General features: G+C 34.4%; 2 protein-coding genes across 2 annotated transcripts; one reads left to right on the top strand and one right to left on the bottom strand.

The window, feature by feature from the left end:
- Positions 1 to 136: 136 nt before the first annotated feature.
- On the top strand, positions 137 to 5,406 carry LOC117325733 (RNA-binding protein 25-like). The gene is made up of 6 exons (XM_033882167.1): positions 137 to 250; positions 774 to 1,055; positions 1,608 to 1,848; positions 2,073 to 2,152; positions 2,843 to 3,052; positions 4,631 to 5,406. Exons 1-6 carry the CDS (start codon positions 226 to 228, stop codon positions 4,693 to 4,695), a joined length of 903 nt encoding a protein of 300 aa, XP_033738058.1. The 5' UTR covers positions 137 to 225; the 3' UTR covers positions 4,696 to 5,406.
- Positions 5,407 to 5,408: 2 nt separating this feature from the next.
- On the bottom strand, positions 5,409 to 22,331 carry LOC117325731 (acetyl-coenzyme A synthetase, cytoplasmic-like; the record flags this gene model as incomplete). The annotated part of the gene is given in 12 exon segments (XM_033882165.1): positions 5,409 to 10,348; positions 10,802 to 10,847; positions 11,144 to 11,343; positions 11,809 to 11,917; positions 13,076 to 13,159; positions 13,626 to 13,682; positions 15,274 to 15,406; positions 17,105 to 17,238; positions 17,418 to 17,610; positions 19,431 to 19,546; positions 21,021 to 21,138; positions 22,256 to 22,331. Coding segments are annotated over 12 exon segments (1,466 nt in total), but the record flags the coding sequence as incomplete, so codon positions are not given.
- Between the last annotated feature and the right edge of the window lie 1,085 nt (positions 22,332 to 23,416).

Raw genomic sequence — 23,416 nt, 5'->3', positions numbered from 1 at the left:
ATCCATCCACTTAACTGATATATTATAGCCAAGTTAATATACGAAAGACTTGACAGAGATTCTACGTCTCTACTTTATGCCAATAACAAATCATGTTCTTCCGCGTTTAAAAACTGTAATCGAACGCACCCAACTAAAGAGAAGACAGTAAGGTCAACAAGAAGCTTTAATCAAACAACGAAATAAGCAATATTTCAAGAAACATATTAACATTGAAGATTAAAGATGTGCGATTCTATGAGAGATGCTGGTAAAGAATATGTGAACTTATATTTAATCTAAAGCTCTAAACATGATATGTCTGGTTATATAATTAGGTAGCTATATACAGTAGATGTAATGTGCAGTTATTGTGGTCTACTGTTGGACTAAAGTGATTCTTTTTTAAAATAAAAACGGACCCGATGATATTAAGTTTGGATACGTAACTTGTGCTGGTAACTACTGTATTCGTTATGAACCACTGGAGTATCCTTTGGCGAAGAAGAACTAGTTTTGTATACATCGTGGGCCTGAGGAGCGGGACCAAACGGGAAATGTGTACCAAATTGGTTAATCCTTCTTCTGTAGGAATGGAAAGATTTGACCATACAAATATATGTACAGCATTTAAAATTAAAACCCGGCCTGCTACAGTTACAAAATATTTCATCAGCTGAGTTTTAATTTTGTTGTTGTCAATCCCATTTTTGACAGGTTTTCTTTTTTATACATGTATATATTATTATAATTATTATTAAAATATATTTATAATTTTGTGCCATTTATTTCAGTTTTCAAGAAGAAGTTACTTCGGCGTCTATATGGGGATTCTGAAGAATCTGAACCTTCAACAAAGCAGGAACAAGATATTTTAGCACAAGAAACTGGTACTGATAAAACATGCATTACTGCAAACTATACATGTCATGTCATACCAAAGAAAAAAGTTTACGGAGTGATTACCAAACCCTCCGATGTTCCTCCAAGTAAAGACTATCCACTTGAAGGTCTAAAAGGACCAGAATTTGTTGGAGAAGAGGATGAGATCAGTGAATCAGAGTCTGAAGAAGAAGGTAGAATCAGTCCAACCATTAATACAAATGTTAACTGTTGACTGATGTGTTATACAGAACCAGATCCTCAAATTAGTTTATCACTTCAGGTTATATTTAAAAGTAAACCTTTTTGGCAGAGTCAAATTTCCCCCTGTACTTAAGTTTATATTAGCAGCAATGAAATGTGGGATTATAGCAGATCAAAACATGTAGGCCATTACTATATTGTGTTAATCTTTCATCGATATATTGGTATCATTTATGATTGCTGTACGTATTGTCTTCAATCTTCATTTCATTGCAAGAGATTTTATGTAGGCACTGAACACAGATATCTTACATGATTTAATTTCATGGATATAGATCCAATGCCAAGATTTTTACTGATAAAATTTAAGAGATTAAAGTAAGGATTAAGACTGAAGAAACTGGTTATTTGCCATCATTATACACAATTTTGGTTGTTTCACTCATATTTTACATGGATATTTATCAGATATTGTAAATTATACATTTACTATATTTAAAGTTGATGTAACACATACAATGTACTGTATGCACAAATAACAGTTAAAAAGAGGAGGAGACGGAAAAGGAAGCAAAGAAACGCTGACTCATCAGAAGGACAAAGACAGAAACAGAAAACAGATGGAATTGAAAAAGCTAACCAAGTACTAACAAAAAATCAAAAAAGGAAATTAAAGAAAAAGAAAAGGAAAGAGAGAGAGAAAACAGAGACTCTTGGAGAAAACAAGAAGGGTTTTACATACTCTGTTCATACAGAGGAAATCTGCGGGCAACTGAACAAAAGGTAAGGTGTACATAATTTATTACATACATGAAAATGAAATATTTGTAAATCAGGTATAGTTGGATATTGTTGAGGCTTTTACTAATATTTATAGCTTAACATCAAATGTCAATCATAATATGTGAACAAGTATAATGGAGACAACAAACATGTATATAAATTGTATGTTATATCAGATCTAGATCACACACTGTATTTTCTCATTGTCCAATGTCCTCATTCAGTCGGAGAGAAGAGCTATGTAACAACGTACCAAAGCTGGTGGAGTTTGTCAAGGCTGTATGGGAAGTGTATGATCAAGATGGTGTGTATCCTTATTTACAGATTTTATGCATTGTTAAACAAAAAAATCTTAGAGGGAAATAGTTTTTCAACATCTTAAATACATGATAAATGGGCTTCTATGATGGATCTATTTGTTTCTTTTATCTAAAAGTTTAAAGTATACGTAGTACTTATTTACTATGAAACATTTAAACAGTTATGTCCCCTTTAGTGCCTACATCAATTGGAACTCCTCAGGTATTCTTTTCAATAATCGAGCTTGCCGGAAAGGCCAGAGGTAGTCTGATTGGTCCCTTTCAGAGCCTACACATCAATTTTAGTTCCTTTTTACTAGTACCTACATGTACATGTGTTAGGGTTATGTTCCTTTTAGTGTTTACATGTGTGCTAGAGTTGTGTCCCCTTTAGTACCAACATGTGTTGGGAAGTCCCTTTCAGAGCCTACACATCAATTTTAGTTCCTTTTTACTAGTACCTACATGTACATGTGTGAGGGTTATGTTCCTTTTACTTCCTACATGGTTTTGGCAAGTGAAGGAAAATTCAATACACAAGGAAAGCCCTTCCAATTTGTGATTTTATAAACCAGTAAATAGCTATGTACATTTGGTCACTTAAGGCATGTTTGATTATACACACAAGGGGGAGGGATGAGTAGCAAAGAAAGCAGTTTGTTATAATTTAAGCTGAATGTTACTTATTTTTGTAGTGGCAGTGAAAGACACTAGCTACAGTGAAGAAAACTTGGATAAATTGTTAAAACAAGTGTCCTCTATATCGGAGAGGGAGGAGGATGTTGTGATAAGTGAATTCGATAATCTCTGGCATTTAAAAACTCTGCTGGTACTTGCTGACCATCAAAGAGTTGAAGAACAAATCAAACAGCTGGATAACATCGAAACAGTAGCAATTGATAATGGTATGTCTAATTTTCACATCTTATGAATGGTGACAACCTGTTGTATGACTAATGCTACAAACATTTTATATTTTTACATTTCATTTTTAGAATTCCATCTCTACATCTTTGGTATAAATTTCTTTACAATCTTAAAAATGTGACTCGTTTATATGTGTGTATTTTATAACTACAGTCAAACCTGTCTATAGCGACCGCCCAAGGGGAAGCAGAAAAACGGTCACTATAGACAGGTTGCCTTTATAGACAGGTCCAAATTATTGCACCAACCAATTTACTTAAACCTGCCATAAATAAATTGTCATTGAACAGGGCATTCAGAAGACCAGTCAGAAGTTAAATAAATGCATAAACTTTATAAATCTGAAGGGTTTAATATTTAATGATTTGTGGACCCAAACACAAAATATAACTCAAAATGGTCTTATGGATAATTTTTTTAAAATATTTTGTTCTGAAATAATGCTATATGTATCTATCAAATTATCTCCCTTTCTTTCATAAATAAAGAAAAAGAATACACAATAATTAATAAATTAGTAAATTAATTATATTTGTGTTACTACTAATTATTTTGTGTTATAGTCTTACTTCTTAAAACCAAAATATTTTGTTTTCTGACCCAAATTGAAATCCGGATATTTGTGTCAGTTTACGACTTTTTATTAGTATTGACTAATTAAAGATGGCGGCAGTACAAACGCTGATACCGACAGCTACGATTAAGAAAGGCATTATTGGCTTTCATGTGAGTAAATCTTGTTGACAGATATGACCAGTGTTTGTTATTGAAGTGATGTATCCTAGTTGTAATCACAAAATTAACTGACCGTGTCAAATGAAGCCACCTGTGCACAGTTGTAATGTAATACCGACACGCATGGTAACCCGACTCCTCTCTTACCGAGCCCCAGGCCAGGGCAGCTACAGTAATTATAGGCTAACAGGTGGTAGGGGTCTTTTGTTTATATACTAAGGGCAGGGTTGTGGTGGTCCTTTGTTTGTTTAATCAAGCCAGGGTCGATGTGTCTGAATTTCCGGGGATTTTATGAGGGATGACTGCCGAGAGCAGAAGATGGCTGGCAGAAATCGGTCGCTATAGAAAACAAATTAGCGACCGCCGTTCCGAAATCACCGGTCGTTAGCCACATTAGACAGGTAGTCGCTATACAGAGGGTCGTTATATAGTAAAATCTCACGGGGAATCTTAAAACCGGTCGTTATAGACAGGCAGTCGTTATGTACAGGGGGTCGTTAGAGCAGGTTTGACTGTATTATATTTTGCTCCAAATCCCAGTCTTCATTATTTTTCTGTTTATAAATTACTTGAATATATCTTTGTGTCCATATATGACCTCATATGTAAAATAAAAAGTTTACAAGAAAGTTTTGAAATCTATTACAGAGTCTGGATTTATCACCGATAATTTACTACATAATAGCACAACATTCATCAGGGTCAGCAGGATAACTAGAGGCACACACCCTGTAGATAAATAATCATCAAAGAAGCTGCCAAATTATTTTTTCCATGCCCAGTCCAAGTAGAAATAAAAGGAATGTTCTGGTATTTTTCAGAGTCCAAAGTTTTACTCTGTGCTCTAATGAGATACTGGATGACTGACATCGTAAATCAAAGATGATGATTTCAATTCAGACATGGGGATGCAGATCAGATCCGTGACTTGTCTAAAGAAAAGATGAATCCAAATCAGAGGGATGAATCCAAAGAAATGTTCGTGGAGATGCACAATAAGCACTTGGTCGTGTTCATTGGTCAAGGAACAGTTTGTCAAGAGTTGTTGTTCATCAGTAACTGTGACAAACGATTCCTCCAAACTGAAAGTACCACCTACCCTGGTGATTATATTGTAAAGAGCTTAAAGTCACAAGGCAGTGAGTGAACTTGTCCAACTCCCAAAAAAGATAATATTGAACTAATTGATATTATTAGTTTGGGTCATTATGATTTTTACAGATACTGTAAACGTACATAATTCAGTGCTGATCTTATTTTAGCAATTTACGCACTGGAAGCATTCTACTAAATTACTAAAATGCACTAATTGTAGTTTATCTGTAATGGTTTCAATGGCAATTATTGTTGGTGTTCTAATTAATCATTCCGCTAATCTGTAGTACGTTTACAGTAAGTAATCAGACCATGGTGTCCTAAAAAGTGGTTATATATTCAAAAAGTGGATCTCCTTTTTCTAATAAATTATCCTGGTTTGTCTCGGTGTCACAGAGTCTTGGCCTCTTCTGGTTACATCCTTCCAGTTAAAGCATGATGACTGGGAGTCATTCTAACTCTGGTGTCATGAAAATGTAGAATAAAAGCCATAAGAACTTTACATTTGTTTCTTGATTATTTATTGATTTTACAAGTATACATATACACCAAAATGCCATGTTAGTACTTAATGGTGAAGCCATTTACATACTATCTATGCTAACCCTAAAATCCCCACACTCCTCATTTTCCTGACCAAATACTTCCTGAAGTACGACATCAGTCTGAGATGTCATTGTCAATAGCACCTTTAACGGAAGGATTTGATCTGTGGAAAATATTCCAAGTGTACAAAGCTAATTAAATGTTCTAAGTTACATACAACTGATTAAATCAAGCATGTTCTATTTACCTACCTAAAATAAAGCATGTTCTATTTACCTACCTAAAATAAAGCATGTTCTATTTACCTACCTAAAATAAAGCATGTTCTATTTACCTACCTAAAATAAAGCATGCTCTATTTACCTACCTAAAATCAAGCATGTTCTACATCACCTACAAATCTCAATTTTACAGCACAATCAAGAGATTGCTTCCACCATAAAACATGATGGTGGGATTTACTAGACATATGTTACAGAGATTTTTCTGAAACTGGTTTCATATACAAAACATTTGTGAACATTAATTCAAGACATACATACCAAACATTGTTAAACCACATTATATACTAATATCACAGAAACAGGAACAATGATGCATTATAATGAACAGGTTGCTATTTTTTTTATGGATGTCTTAAGAAATGGCTATGGTCACATGCTGAACGAGATTAGACATTTAGGTTATTTCAGTCATGTAAAAGACAATACACACAAATTCATACTGCAGAAAATGTGTTAAACAGTATCTCATTCATTTTGATAATTAAACTTGATTTTGTAAATATTTTGCATATTAACCAATACCTGGTATCAAAGTACTGCATGTACCTTTGATTGACAAATGAAAGGCCAAATTTTTGAGGATTTTGGAAAATGTAGATGTTTGCTGACATTGCTGTGAATCCCTGAGTTATTTTGCATATTGAAATTTTAAGACATTTACATAACTAAGAATTCATAAAGAGAGCAGGGACTACACATGAATACCAAAATATATATCAAAATGTTTAATTGTGACATTTAGACCCCTTAACCTTGACCAATATTTAACTTGATGTTTACAATACTATAATGTACAAATGTTAAGGGGTTAATAAGACATTCACAAATACTTTATACTATGACACAAACAGTAATGAACGAAAATAACACTGTATACACTTCATTACATCTCCAAAACTGATCCATTAACCTTTTATCACTTAACCACACTTACGACTACAGCTCATTTAACTTTGATATAACCACACCGATAGCACTACTGCTTCCCCAACTTCATTTTACTTTGGCCACACTAATCAAAGCCTCTTCCAAAGCTCTTAATTACTTTCATCACATACACACTGTCGGAGCAATTATTCTAAAACTGAATCATTTACTGATATCTTTTATCAAGAGACCACATGTAATCTACAGACAAGAACAGTGCTTCCAGATCTCAATCTTTCACCTTATACTGGTTATACCAGTTCCAAAAACGAAAATGATAAGATCTCTTTTTTACATGGCTTAAAATAATCAATAACTTGTAGTGTAGAAGATCACAAAATAAAACATCTATGTTTCAATGATTTCTCATCCATGAATGAAAATATGAAGTTTCACTCTTTGTTACTTTAACTAACCATTCTTGCTCTATTACCAATGCTTTTTGGGGGGTTTTCCCCTTCTTTTTAATTCCTGAATAAGCCTGCCTATTGTTTATGTGTTAACAGTCTCTATATCATCACCATGCAATTGTATCAATATCCAAATGAAGATAAGTCATTTCTGGGTACAGAATATAAATATATTTATTCTTACAATGCTTTTTCATAATATAAGTAGGTCAGGAATTCCAACTTGTGTTAATTGTTGATGAGAACGAAAGCAGTCAATATGTATATTAAATAGTTATAAATACAATCCAAAGCATCAATATCTTAACAACCAACAATTAAATTCCACCCATTAACATACGATCGTGTAAATTTGATATCACAAGCATCTGGAATCTTCTTAATCACTGTTTTATTTTAAGATTTCCACCAAAGTTCTACCTGAGCAATACATTGTGTGATGTACCCTGTAAACCATGTTTTATTAATCCTGTGTGTACAACCAATCCTATTAACAGTAAAATATTACCATGGTATCGTGTAATGATTATTAAAAATGTAAAATATTACCAAAAAGGTGATCTTATTTAATCTGTAAATAAAACATATTTAATGAAAAGGATTTAATTGTTCTGAATGTTAAAGCCAAACTGGCTGTAATAAAGCACAATAGATTATCAATTGAAAATTAATATTGCAAATATTGATATAAAATTGAATATTCATGTACACTTTTAATACACTTACAATATAGTATCTTCCAAAAGGAAATAACTATTATGAATTGTAAATACCAAGAACGAACACATTTGAAAATTGCAAGTTTATCCTAAATTTCATTCCACATATTACCCGTTGATAGAGAAGAGTTTTGAGAAAACAGAGTTATGAACAAAATAAAACCAAAAAGTTTAGTAAACTTAATCTTCATAATAAAAAAACATTTCAGAAAAAAGATATTACACAGGTAGTTTATACCTAAGAATTGACAATTAAATGCGGCATCAATTGAAAAACAATAAAGATTCATTTTCATTTTGCAACTTTAAACTTATGTATGTATATTCAGTATTATATACATTTGTTTGCAATTAGTATGTACCAGGTACAACTGAATACAAACATAAATCCTTGTGTTATGTAGGGAATATCAAATACATAATTTTGCTACAGTTAATTTACTGTTAAAAAAGGAAAACAGTTTCTATTGCTTTGTTTTCATGTTTAAAACATAACAAATGCATTATTACAGTAATTAAAAAGAAAACAGTGCAAACAACAGAGACACACACTTATGACATGGTCAACAGCTTGTGTATCAGTATACTTTAAATTTAGTTTATCCAACAGAAATATATACATAGTTTTCCACTTCTATAATGATGTTTAACTGTGCTTAAATATTTCATAAATGAAGCATAAAAACAAAATAGATGTAAACATAACATGTAACACAATATGTATCTCAAAATATATGGAACAAATGTGTTTCTCCAATAAAACCCAAATCTTCCAAGTGAACACTGTTTTTGCATGCATACCATGTACATATATGGTATATGGAATTACACCTATTAAAATCAAATGTAAACAACAATGGTAACTGGTATACAGATACAGCTCTCCTGATCAATGTACTTAGTACTACATATACACATATATTATGCTGCTTGGTTGTTCTTCCTACAAGATTACACTGACATGCCTGTCTATGGAATGACATGGTCTTGTCTGGTAACTTCTCGCCATTTAACCTACATCCACTTGTAGAAGGTCACACAGTGCCCTACAGGATACATATCATTGTATCATCAATAACGGAATGCAAGTACAACCTTTGACAATTTGTCCTATATAGATTCCACATGAAAGGAACTAATAGAATCCTTCACCCCCTTGGAGATGAGACAGGGGAATCTCAACTGGGGGGAGAAGATTCTACAATTCCAAACACAGAACTTGCCGAGTGTTAGGCAGCTTAAGTATCTTACTTTGAAGGTTGTTGAGATTCCTGTCTCACTTCCATGGGAGTGAATGATTATTTTTCTCTTACCCTGTTTACCCTCTTATGTATCTAATATTGATGCGACATCAATTGCAAGCAAATGTTGCTTTGATGTAATTGAATTGTTGACGTGATTCATTATATTGTTGCTGTGACATCATGGTATTATTGACATGACGAAATGCAATTGTTGAGAACGTGCAAAAAGCATGTGGTGCTTGTCTCAACCTAGGGCGAGATAAGAAAATCTTAAACCGGTAAAATTTTGGATATCCCTGTCCAGAGTAAGATAAATATTGCTCCACCTCCAGTAACAATCTTGTTCATATCGGGGTAATTCTGATATACATTATAAGGCAGGCACTTGAGACAGTAATTAAATGAGCGCAGTGGTGTGGCTAATTTATGCTGACCACTAATATCAGATTCACCCTTTTTTGAGAAAGTGTTGCTTTAATACATTAAATGTAGGTGTCCGTCTCCATAACAAGATGTATAGAGTTGAGATTGGAAATCCTTCTTCATAGTGCCTGCACTAAAAATTTATGCTATTGTGCCATGGTTAAGTGTTCTGGACAAAATGTCATCTGATTTAATATTATAATACTTTTCTCAGGTTCTTTAGGGTTTTTTTCTTGGTGAATTGCGTAAGTTCCATCTTGTTTAACATTTTAACATCATAATTTCACAAGTAATATACATGTATATCAAGGAACATGTAATACACGTGACAATAGGTATTGCTCTGCTTTATTTTGGTTATTATAACTTTCTTGGATAATTCACCTGAGAAATAGCCTATGATTGTATTAATTTTCATACCGAAGTTCTAATAATTTAGAAATTAAAAATTTGTTAAGATTATTCTGACACAAGTCAAAAATGTCAAAAAGTTGGAAAAACAAAATTTCTTTTCATATGCATCCTTTGAATGCAGTCCCTAAACAAAATTACATGCAATCCCTCTTCTTATAACAATGATGCCTCTATAATAATAATGATACTACAAATCTCAAGTCTTGACAATATCACTTTGGGTCATGATATGATATAACAGTCAAAGTATTCAATATTTCCTCTCTGAAGACACTTTTCAGGCAGTTTCTGGGCGGAGTTGGAACAGTTTCTCAATGACACTCTCATCAGCCATTGTGGTAATATCACCAACATTTCTGTCACCTACTGCAATTTTGCGGAGGATTCTTCTCATGATTTTTCCTGACCTAGTCTTAGGAAGACCAGGAGCATTTTGAACAAAGTCTGGTGATGCAAATGGTCCTATTTTTTCCCTCACTGAAAAGTAAAAAGGTATGACTGTAGGATGACTTCGAAGATAAATAGGTTATTAACCCGTTTTACAGTTTTAGTCAGATTCACTTAAAATTTGATACACACAATTACAAGTTAATTTTTTTCAGTGAAAAGGAATTCTATATTTACCCAACTGCTTACTCTTTATTTGAAATGACAATTTTAGCCACTTAAACTACAGTGGTCTTTAGTTAAATGGCAAATATATGTTGTAATAAAGTCTTTCATGTTCATCGAATGTTGAATTGTACAGTACATATTTCTTTAAATACCGTGGTTAAAATCTGTTTTAGTTTTATTAAGATCAGAGTTATTTTGAACATAATAAATATACCACAAATGTTGCAGTTCAAATCCACAAAATATGGAAAAGCAAAAAGAAGAAATGCTGCTTAAGAACTTATTCCAATCTTCAACAATTAACCAGATTCATACCTTTCTTCTTTAATTCCACAACCAAGTTTTCACTGAACTCGCAGCCCTGAAACAAAAACATTTACATTGTATTACAATCATTAATCTTTTATGCCTTCTGCGATGAAGGGTCATTAAGTTTGTTTGATCTGAACACACTTTGAGGTTGAAACCTTTGCGACTTTGAGGTTACTATTGTGTTTTGATTTATTATTTGGCCAGTATTACGGTACAATGACATTGTTACATGCTCAGTCATTGTAGATGAGTGTTACTTTTATGACTATGGGGTTTATTGAGAAATCAGATTCCTTCTTAATGGAAGGATTTAAGAGGTGAACATGCTTGTAAGTTTTTACCCACCTCCTTGAGAGTGACAAAACAGTAAGTACACTCCCCCTTGATTTCGTGTGGGTGGGACACCACTGCAGATTCGGATACTTGTGCATGCTCTATCAGAGCACTCTCGATCTCAGCTGTACTAAGTAGGTGGCCCGAAACATTGACCATGTCATCTATTCGTCCTGTCACCCAGAAATACCCATCCTCGTCAAACTTTGCACCTATAATAAAATGGTAAAAAAATTATATACAGCATGAATTGATTTAAAGAAACTTTAAATGTTTAAACAGGAACAATTTTTGTGAAAAGATAAAACAAAGTTTACTAAAATGAAATGTTTTTCTTTCCACAATGTCATACTATTGCCATGTTGATATTAAAGTGTTCTCATGCTCAAACTTAGACATGTGTTCCAAGATTTATTTCAAATTTATCTGAAAACATTACTTATCAAAAATTTTAAACCTTCAGTGTAGTAACACTCCCGTGTTAATCTTTTTTTTATTCAGTCCCAAGCAAGCATTGCATTACAATGAACTTTTGACAATTACTAACAAAACAGATGTAGAGAATGAAATGGCCAGTATAAAAACTATTTAATCCTGGAATCAGATAGGATCAACTCAGGATTTCAGTCATTCTTTTATAGATTATACATAAAAGAAACAACAAATAACTCTAGTACCATCTCCTGTACAGTAATATCCTGGAAATTTTTTGAAGTACACAGTCTCAAATCTCTCATGGTTTCCATAAACTGTCCTCATTATACCAGGCCATGGCTGCTTGAACACCTGAAATTCAACAACACAATTTGATTTTATATATCATCTTCACCTTTTTTAACAGATAATCTACATAAATAGCAACTGCACCAAAAATAGTTATTGTTTTTACAGTCTTCCTAGGTTGTATATTGAGAAAACTTATTTTGATAACTTACCAATTTTAACAGACTTATATATACATTCTATCAAAATTACTGGTACTTTAGCATCATTTTACAGGTGTATAGCACTTCACTTAACAGTCATTGAAATAATGTCTTCCATCATTTTAAAATTTTTATGTTTTTCAAAAATTCATCAAATATGAATGAATGTATTTTTGATAACAGTTGTTTGACCATTGTACAGATAATGACCTTTCAACAATGCAATCAAACTGTTTCTGTTTGTTCCAGCTGGCACCCATTATGGTTGGTCATTATTGAATCGATAATATCCGAGTGTCCCAAACTGTCAGCCAGATTAAGATGGTTGCACCCATCGTCGGCCACTACACTTACAATATGATATTCAGTGGAAAACGTATGCATAGTGCCACAGCACTGTCCCCTTATAGGACAAACCAGCCCCATTAAGCTGTAATCTACTCAGGCATTAAGGAGGAGTAGCATATTAAATCATATTCTTAGCGAAATTCACCCATGCCCCTCTATCCCAGATGACCTAAAAACAAGCACGCTACAGACCCAATATCATGTTTCACAAGTTTTTCAAACATTTTAACACATTTGACCCCTGTGACCTTAAGGTCGCTCATCCAAGCATGCTACTGGCCCAGTATGATAACCCTGGGCCTCTTGGTGTTTTGAGAAGAAGTTGTTTAAATAGAAATGTTGATACCTTTGGGAAGTATACAAGTGAGCTTAAACCAGACAGCTCAAAGGCTAATTAACATTTTTAACATTGTTGGCCTGTTAAATTTGCACTCGCTGCAGAGCAGGCTTATAAGGGACACCTTTTGATTGCCCTATAAATGCCTAAAAAATCCTGTTATATTGTAAGCACCAAAGCCAACTAAATCTAACCCTTTAGGCCAACTAAATCTAACCCTTTAACGGCCACCATCAGATCTTCTTAATGTAGTGTATAATGATGATTTGTACTTTAATCAGATTGGGCTTTACTTTGTAATATTACAAAAAGAGATAAGTGATGATGTTTTACCAAGTATCCTTCTTTACCAGCCTCTGTGATTTCCTGGCCATTTTCATCCAATATGGTTGGTACTATGCCAAAGAATGGGAAAGTCTGGAAATTAAAAGTGGATAATAGTATTGTGAAATGTACAAAATTATATCAAACTACAATATACCATTATATTTGTGTAACTGTTCCAAGTTCTATGTCTATATGTGATCATTTGTAATTTACTTGTGTCTCGATAAAGGGGCAGACTGCCTCGAAAATATGACTATTTACTTGTCTGTACTGTCAATATTACTACTTAACAAATTATCTATTTCTAGTAATATGCATCCAACGGACATCTGTTTGTTAGGATCCAGTACCTATATTGGATTATACTGTCGTTATTACTTACCCTATATGTATTTATTATATAAAATGTATGTGTGTGTGTGCACTGAACACCACATGTTTCAATGTGAATAAAATTGTAACAAATTAAAACTTCAGCTTTTGAAAAAGGACAAAAAGACAGAGGCCTTTTGTACTTTCTGCCCCCATATCAAGGAATTGACAGATGTATACTTACTGCTGAGCCTGGTTTGAGAGGAGTGGCTCCAGGAAGCGGTGTTAGAGTGTGTCCACCCTAGAAATATGTGAAATAAAAATTATCAAAAATGACCCCTTATCTCTGAATGGTACACCAAATTCATGTTGAAATAACATTGTAAGTTTCCAGCCTTTGTACTCTTTTAAACCTATAAAAAATAAGTCTGCTTTATTTTTCTATAAACACAAAAAAAGACAAGTTGCTCAATTGGCTGTTTCAGTGATTATGGAAAATATTTCCATTAGGACCCAAATGACCGACCTTTGACCCAGTAATATTGATTGTTGGTCAGTAATATAATGACTCCTTGTTTAATTCTGACCAACAAAAGATTTACCACTGAAAAGATACAAAATTTGACCTTGACATTTTAGCCTAATAACCTTGACCTTTGACCTTGATTTTTAACCAGTTTGCAATTTTGTGAACTGAACATCTTGACCAAATTTCATGTAAATTAATATTTATAGTCATTAAATTAGTTCATCCAGGAACTAAATTTGTGGATAGTGTGATTGCTAAAGGGCAACTGTATCTGATATGGCAACCTTAGATAAAACACGAAATTCTAATTAATCATTCCTTAGAATTACTCCCTTCTGGTCCGTCTCCTCAGCCCCCATGGTTGGGGATGCGTTTGTTAGCTCCAGCATTTGTACAATAACCAACACGAAGGGATGCTTCCAGTCGAATATGAATGATATCTAGCACCTAGTTCTAGAGAGTGAATAAGTCGTTAATAGCAATATCAAAATTGCCCCCTTTTGGCCCAGCCCGTCAGCCCCCTGGTCATCAGCCCCAATTGTACAATTTTAAATCCCCAACACCTTGGGATGCTGCCAATCAAATATGAATGATATCCAGTGCAAAGCTTAAATTCCAATCAGTGGTTAAGAAGAAAACATCATTGGAAGAAATTGTTGATATATGAACAACAGATGGACACCACAGTATGGCATAAGCTCACCTTAGTCCCTTGGACCAGGTGATGAGCTAAAAACAACTCTAGTAACATTACCAGAGAAGTACATGTTAGACTGGAAAGGCACTGTTACAGTACTCTTTTTAATATTCAATTCAGCTGGTTGCCAATCAAATGAGATTGAATGTTCAATTAGTCATACTGAGTTCCCGGGATCCTGCTCATATTATCTATATTGAGGTGTTTAACATTATCATCTATATTGACGTGTTTAACATTTAACAAGAAGCACGATGGAGACTTTGTTGAAAGACTTTATGTTGATTTACACCTAGTCTGGGTCATTGACAAGGATCACTAATTTACATCCCTTCATTCAAGAACCAACTCACTAGACTTTGATCACACAAGCATGTAATTGGCAATACACTATTACTATTGAGTTACAATTTTTAATCTTTATACATTTGATAACTGTGACCTTAGAAGTAGGACATGGTCATTCACTTGAACTAATTTGATAGCCCTAGGCCTTTATCCCACCAAAATATAATGACCCAAGGCATTTTAAGAAGTTATTACAAGGAAAAGTAGAGGCCATACAAATGATGTACACCACAGCATAAGGTGACTATCCCCTCAGGCTGGCGAGCTTCAAACTGTGATAATTCAGAATAATTTCATGTTGAAGAAATCATGACTTACTGTCTCAGTCTGCCAGAAGGTGTCCACAATGGCACACCTTTTCTCCCCTACCACATTGTAGTACCAGAGCCAGGCCTCGGGGTTGATTGGTTCTCCCACTGTGGCCAGTACCTTCAGCGATGACCGGTTATATCTAGATTTAATCAATCAAACATCGTTGTGTAAAATAAGGGGGGACATTTTTTGACACATTAAATGAGTTTATTGACTAGAATAACATCCAACAATACATACTTAATATCAAACTGGAACTGTAAGCCATGGCTGACTAATACAGTGGAACCTCTATAAACCGAACATGCATGGGACATGACTATTTGTTCGGTTTATAGAGGGTTCGGTTTGGAGAAGTTGATCGAAAAATGACCGGTCAAATTCCGGATATAATTGGTTGGACGATGTTTTATTAGAATGCACCCGATTACAAAACGCCACGTACATACTTAGACAATTTGGGTTGTCTGAATAATATGCATATTATGAAAGTTAATCAATGTATATATTGCAGAATATATAAGAAAGGCAAATGACTATAACAATAGTTTTAAACAGTATTTTCACATGTACAACTACACTTTACGATCGGCCTACATTTTGTTACATCCGGTGAATCGTCATGTGGATGGGGCCAATAGTCCGATACAGATTACTTTACACATCAAATAATATTAAAGGGTGTGAAGATGTTTTGTTTCAATATCAATTACAATTGATCAGATGATTCTGGTCGTATTTCCGACATCGCTTTGTTTAAAAAAAACATCACGGGCTTCTTTACGAAAACAACCCCTTTTGGGCCTCATTTAAATTAAATGCGAAACTCAGGCTTCTAGCTCTACTTGCATTGAGAAGATAAACGAACCGACGCGCTTCAATGAAGTGTGGCATTGTTTCATAATTGTCGTGTTGATTATACACTAGGCCTTCCGTCATAATGCCCCCTTGGGGTATATATTGGATACCTGTACAAATCACCTACGTAGGTCCCGAGACAATAAGGCTTCACACAATACCCGTCACAGTTGTTGTTTCACGGTTGACTGGCCTGACCTCGTGTCATAATCGCCCAGGTAAGGCCGGTTTTCAGAAGTAATTTTTGGTATATTTTAACAGGAACCGGACACAAAATCAGTCCGGTGTTCGGAATTCAGAGGGATCGGTATTTGGAAGTTTTTTAATACTATAATAAAGAAGGACCAATTCCGTACAATGACAATTCGTTCGGTATTCAGAGGTGTTCGGTTTTTAGAAGGTTCGGTTTTCGGAAGTTGCACTGTACTTACAACATTGGACCAAAGATGAATAAAATCGGGCCAAATGACTGTAAAGCTGTTTACAATGACCAGTTACCAAGTAGCAACAATAATTTTGAGAAGAAAAAAAAAAGTTGCATGCACATCTACACATGGTCCTTCATTGGAATCGGGTCACCAGTTAAGGAGGAATTGGCCTGACAATTTTTTGCTACAGACAGACAGACAACTGTTTCCAGTATACTCAGGGGGTTATGATTATTTATTAGAAATATGCAGCCTTTCAGCAGTGAAGTGAACCAGCATAAGATAATGTGACTGCAAGACCATACACAAACCAGTCAAATATTGTGCTGAATTTGCATAATAACATAACAAAAATCATTGCTATTTCCTCATATGAAACTATTCAACAACTCAAAGGATGGAAATGTTCTCTTGGACTAGTATAAATGTTCAAAACCCATAATCTCACCTAAAGCCCAATTGAAGTCAGGGTTGACAGATTTGTATATTATATATATTTTTTCTGCTTTACTAGAAATTGCAGATTCAAAACCATAGATTACAATGCTCACCTTGTGACAAATTCATCCCCAAACTTCATGAGAGCTCTAATGGCTGTCGGGGCTGTGTAGAACTTTGTAATTTCATACTTCTCTACGATTGCCCAGAACCTGCCTGGGTCTGGGTAGAAAGGTGTGCCCTCAAACTAGTGAGAGAAAAAAAGAGAGACAAATTGTATCAGGTGTGCACAAACTGTCAAAAAAAGCCTCAATGAATGTGTATATTAATCCAAATTTGTTTAAACAAGTTAGAAGAATAGATTAACACAGTGAAAGATTACGAATCTGCCCAGGATATTTTAACAATACTGAACCGACCACTTACTATGACACTTGTGGCCCCATTAGCCAATGGACCATAACAGACGTATGTGTGGCCAGTAATCCAACCCACGTCAGCTGTGCACCAGTAGATGTCATTTTCCTGGTAGTCAAAGTCATACTTGAAAGTTGTAGCTGCATACATCATGTATCCACCGACTGTGTGGAGAACTCCCTTGGGCTTTCCTGTAGAGCCACTGAAAGACCAGAAATCATTAACAGATGAGAATTTGAATAAGAGACTTCAGAGGGATATTGGTGCCCACCACTTCATCTCAGGTGACCTTAAATGTCCAAAGGACAAGGTCACTACATAACTACCTAGTTTAAGAAATGTTAAAAGTCAAGATATCTTCTGATAAAAGATAACTTTGGGTAGTTCCGGAAAGTTTCCATAAGGCATGATTTCTTTCCCCCTTTACTATTTAACAGCGAGCTTTCAATGGAGTTTGTCGAAAAAAAAATCAATGCATTCTTCATTTGACATGTTCAAACGATTCGAAATTATAAGCAATCAGAGTTCAAACTATCGCCAGGGATTTTCTTACAATTTTTTTCGCTAGGGTCCAGGGTCCATTGCTTTGGGAAATTTTATGCAGTAAAACTTAAAATTGGAAAAAAAATGGTTGAAATACAAAAAGGTTTCTGATCATTTATTGCACAACTGAGTATAATATTGACTGCCCATTTCTGTTTAATAAAAAAATTTTAACACTGAAACATCTTTTTGGTTACTTCTAGATTTTTTTTCTAATTTGATTCATGTTCTGTTCTACAAGCATGGAATGCACACACGTCAACAAGTCTATAAATCATTTCTTTGCATAATAATATACGTCAACTTTTATTTACTTATAAACATCAGCATGCACCTCATTTATTCTGTCAAGGGTAAAAGTATACCCCTCCTCTGAAAATCTGAGAGGTACAAACATATATTCAGGGGTACCATGGCCAGCAAAAATTCATGTATGAAGGTAACTTATTTTGTACATATTTAGCCATCAAATCACAGTTGTAATTATAAGATTGCTAGATCTAATTAATAAAGTTTAATTGAATTGAATATAAAAAATATTGACTGTAAGAAGATTAGCAATAAGGTATATCGGCCCATGGGGTTAGGCTAATATATGTTTCACAAAGATTGTTTTCCCTCAAATCTTATTTCAGAATTTCATTCTACATAATTTTTCATTTTCAATCGATCGGATATTGATGAGTGTACATTTTTCTTTCATGAACAGCTCTGTGTTTTATGTAGGATAAACATGATTAATGTACTCCTTATGATCTGTAGCAAGATTGTGCCTGTAATGAACTAGTGAGAAACATTATTCAGGTTAGGAAATAACCTAGATATGCGAGTCATCATTAACCAATGAAATTACAGGATTCCTGACAATAGCAACCGGCTCATGGAATTATCGGGAAGACTTCGCCTGGTAATGAAATTGTATTTTCTTCAGATCATTTTGATTCTTTTAAATGATTTTTAACTTGTTTTCTATTTTTACGTGCGTGCAGTGTACCCTCGACATGGAGCGTTCATCCGTGCATGATAGTCACATACAGCTGCACATATAATGGGGCATGCTGACAATGTATAATCCGATTGGGAATTTGTAACCAGCAAAATGGGAATTTTAGCTTAATATTTGAGGGGAATGGGGATGTTATTCAGCCCTAAATTCTACTGTATTTCCTGATCAATAGCTAGAAAATTATTGTTTGTCTTGAGAAAAATACATATTCAAACTACATGTATTCGCCGATTTGAACCAAAAGGCGGTTTACCGTATATATAAAAATGAGTTTAGCCAACCATCACCTGCAATCAGAGGCAATGCAATATTCAAACTGGAAAAACACTATATGCTCTACAGAAGTACATACCATTAATTCCAGTAAAGCAAATCAAGATACCTTATCACAAGGTGCAAATATAACCGGCTACAATGCTAATCTGTTATAAAGTAACGACCCTGTTAACTTTACAATTATCTGTCATTTTTACCTGGTGTAAAGCATGAAGAGATGATCCTCAGCATCCATCCATTCTGGCTCACACTCTGTGGATGCTTCTGCCATTTCATTATGCCACCACACGTCTCTTTCCTTGTTCCAGTGGATCTGTGAAACATCAGTCACATATACATGTTTACATCTCAGGAACCAACCAGACCACAATAAAATCCTTAACATTCGTGCTTTATCAATGAATCAGTTGAACATTGTGTTTAATGTGATTTTGTACAGCAAGTGATACTTAACTAGGATTCCATTTAGTTGGAGGTGTTAGCTGCACCCTATTGATTGAAAGGGTATAATTTTGAAAATGTCAAGGCCACCATATATATATATATATATGAAAAGCAGCATGCTTTCTGTTGCAGGTTGGTTGGCTGATGGAGTTTAACATCCACACAACATCTGAGATCATATGTGGGGGTATCATGGTTGCATGATATTACTGTGTATGGCATTACTCCAGCAATAGATGGACCGGGACACATGAATTGAACTCAAACTGTAATCCCTCATACATAAAAAAGTAATTAGCAAGTTACACATTGATATGATAAACGGTAGTGAAAAAAATACAGCAAGAAGTTTGTTTAAAAAAAATACAGGAAATAATTATAAGTAATTCCTAACTCCATAACTCAAGCAAAATAAAGAATAATAATATAGCGTTCAAACTTGATCTGTAATCCATTATGAATACTGAACGGGGATCCAACTACAATTGTACCGGTAATTCCTTTTTACAAATCCACATACTAAGTTACAAAATGATGAGGCTATAGCAGTAGCGAAAAAGGGTCAGGAAAATGGTTTAATTATGTGAATCTGCAATGTGCAAAGGGCTGTAACTCCAGCAATAAATAGAACAGCGAAAAGAGGTTCAAACTTGATCTGTAATCTAATATGGTAAAGCCATATATCAAGTGACAAATTGATGCAGCATGGCAGTAGCAAAAAAAAGTCCACAAAACAGGTAATTATGAAAATTTGCTATCTGCAATGAGGTGATAACTCCAGCAAAAAATGATATATTGCGGGGTTCAAACCAAAACTGTAATCTATTATAACAAAGCCACATACAAAGTTAAATTGATGTGGCAAACGGTAAGGGGAAAAAAGTCTGGAAAACTAAAGTGTGACTAACAATGCGGACAATGCCGCACAACGACAGACAAAATGATCCCATAGTGTCACCTGCAACGCATGTCATGCTTTGCAGGCGACACAATAGTTAAAACAGTAATATTCCAGGGCTAAAAGTCAAAACTCAAGCAATCTAGTTAAAGATTTTTACCCTGGGATCAGCTCTTGGATATAATACTCTTGTCCTTTCAGTTTTGAAAATTTAAGAGGGTGAGCAATTATTTCAAATCTAACTTTTACACATTTTGCATGCTTCTGTCGCGAACAGAAGGGACATTATTTTCTTTCAAACCAATATCTTGATTAAACATTTAGCCTTCACACTAAAGTCCACAATTTTCAAACTTGAGTTTAACCTCAGCTGAGTATACAGAATGTAGGTTACTGTAAATGTGATTTATACTTTCTGTTAGCATTGTCAATAAATATAACTCACCTTCAGTTTACGTGAAGGTCGTTTTGCTGGAGTCTCGTCCTCTGTATCCCCATGGTCGTCTATTTCCTCTGTTGTCGTCAAATGCTTAACAACGAGACAATTCTTCACATGGTGGTTCCTAAATAATCAAACAATGTAAATCTCAATACCTGCAGCTGGTAAACAAAGAGGATTGAAGAGCTCTATATCCAATTTATAAGCAAATAAAATAAGAAAAGTGTGAGTCTGCATAGGCTAGTGATAAATTTGGTCACAGAGGCATGTCAATAATATAATAATATACAGAACTTGTATAGCGCTGAATTTAGCTTTAAAAACTACGCTAGAGCGCTTTACAACCTTAAAATAAATAAAGATTAATTCACAACATTAAAATATATAAAAAGCAAGATATTAAAACACTAAAACATATAAAAGAACAAGTCATTCCTGTGGTGAGCTTAAACCAGCTATAAAGTCTATATATCAATACTGGTAAAACACTGTTAAAACTTTTAATCATCCTAATTAAAAGCTAATTTGAAAAGATGGGTCTTCAAAAGAGTCTTAAAAGAATCAATTTTTCTGGCACTCCTAATTTTTAAAGGGAGACGATTCCAAAGGGAGGCAGCAGCTTTATCAAAACGTCTGTCCCCATATGTTTTGGTTCGGGTCTTTGGCTCAACCAAGTAGTTTTCATGTTCTGATCGAAGTGATCTCGATGGGACATATGGTGTCACAAGATCCCTGAGATACATAGGAGCTAAACCATTCAGAGCTTTATATGTGTACATGAGCATCTTGTACTGGAAGCGGTATTCAACAGGGAGCCAATGAAGCGACATGAGAACAGGTGTTATGTGGTCTCTTTTCCTTGTACGAGTGACAAGACGAGCTGCAGTGTTTTGAAGTTTCTGGTGTCAAGTCTTGATAAATAAGAAATACCTATACATAAGGTCTTCATATATAGGTATCTCTTGCTTTTTTTCTTCTTTTTTATCATATAAGACAAGACATATCCCTGCGATTTTACTAGCCTAAAAGAACTTTTGCACAAAAATATAAACCTTTGTACAAACAATACAACTGCATCACACCAATGAAGTGATCAGTATATGTTGTCTTGTCAGGGAACACAATAACCATTGGTCATCTTGATGAAAGATACATACATCGTCCATGCAATAAGCTACCTGACCAGCACAGATACATTTTGTATTCAATTGTTGCAAATGTATATATGAGGTCTGACTTACGATTTCTCACAGATGACTAAGGCATCATCTACAATCTTTTTCAGGTTCATGAGTTTTGTACCTCTCCACACACCATCTGCAAACATGTAAGATATTTATTAATGATAGAATATACAAAATATTTCAGCATTTCAAAAGCATTTTTAAACGAACATTAATGTTCGGTTATTGCAATCAAGAACTAGACTGTGAAATATAACCATATTTGGGAACCACATTCACCAATACGCCACCTACTGTCTGTTTCAACGAAATATGGCTGCCGCCATGGCCTTGCGCTTCAAATAATTTACTTGCAAAAACATCTTCATTTTATTTAGTAGTTTTACAGAAAATGTTGAAACATATTCAGTAGATGTTTTCAAGATGCATACGATTTGGGAAATTCACAACGCTAGCGAAATGTAAAGACTAAATGAACCTATTCTTTGCGAATCAACTCCAGGTCAATATATCTAGGTAAACAATGATTGTGCAGGCGCATTAGTCTCCGGATGTTTTGATAGTTTTGCCCTTCCGTGTTCATTCCAAAGTGGCTGACATTAAAACAAGGTCTACAAATATGTCCACGATTTTACTTAAATGTGTAAAATATATTTACATTTTGTACTAGAATGTTAAGTGATTATCAACTAGATGTGTATTTCTGTAATTTAGAAAAAGAAATCTATCAAAAACGGCATTCGAGACGATACATTGTATCATAAATAGGCTACGTGTTTGGGAGATAGTACATGTACTGTGTACAGGCCTACATTTAGGTGTTTTTTGTGGTCAAGGTGATTAGTCATAGCGTTAACGTTGCCACCCATTTCCAAATACCATTTTCCTTTGACGAAAACGACCAATAAATCAAATGATAACTTCTTGTTGTTATGTGAACGGGGTTGCTTGCTGTAGACGATACTTAGAACGTATTACTGTTGTAAGGGAGGTAACTGCAAGATTAAGGAAATCAAAAGTTAAACCAATTTGATTGGCCAATTCTTGCATGACTTTGGCATGGGGTTTACAATCGAAGTGACAGATAACTATGGCAATATTCAGATGAAATCAACATTTATGGATATGTGTGGTTGGCAGTTGTAGTCATGTTTGAAATGAACAATTGTACAGCTTGTTTTTATTTCGGTAAAGACGAGAATATACGAACAGACGAGC

This window comes from Pecten maximus, chromosome 4 (genome assembly GCF_902652985.1).
Source record: "Pecten maximus chromosome 4, xPecMax1.1, whole genome shotgun sequence".
Classification (NCBI taxonomy): domain Eukaryota; kingdom Metazoa; phylum Mollusca; class Bivalvia; order Pectinida; family Pectinidae; genus Pecten; species Pecten maximus.
The sequence above is the reverse complement of the archived record's forward strand: the minus strand, read 5'-3'. Positions and strand labels throughout refer to the sequence as shown.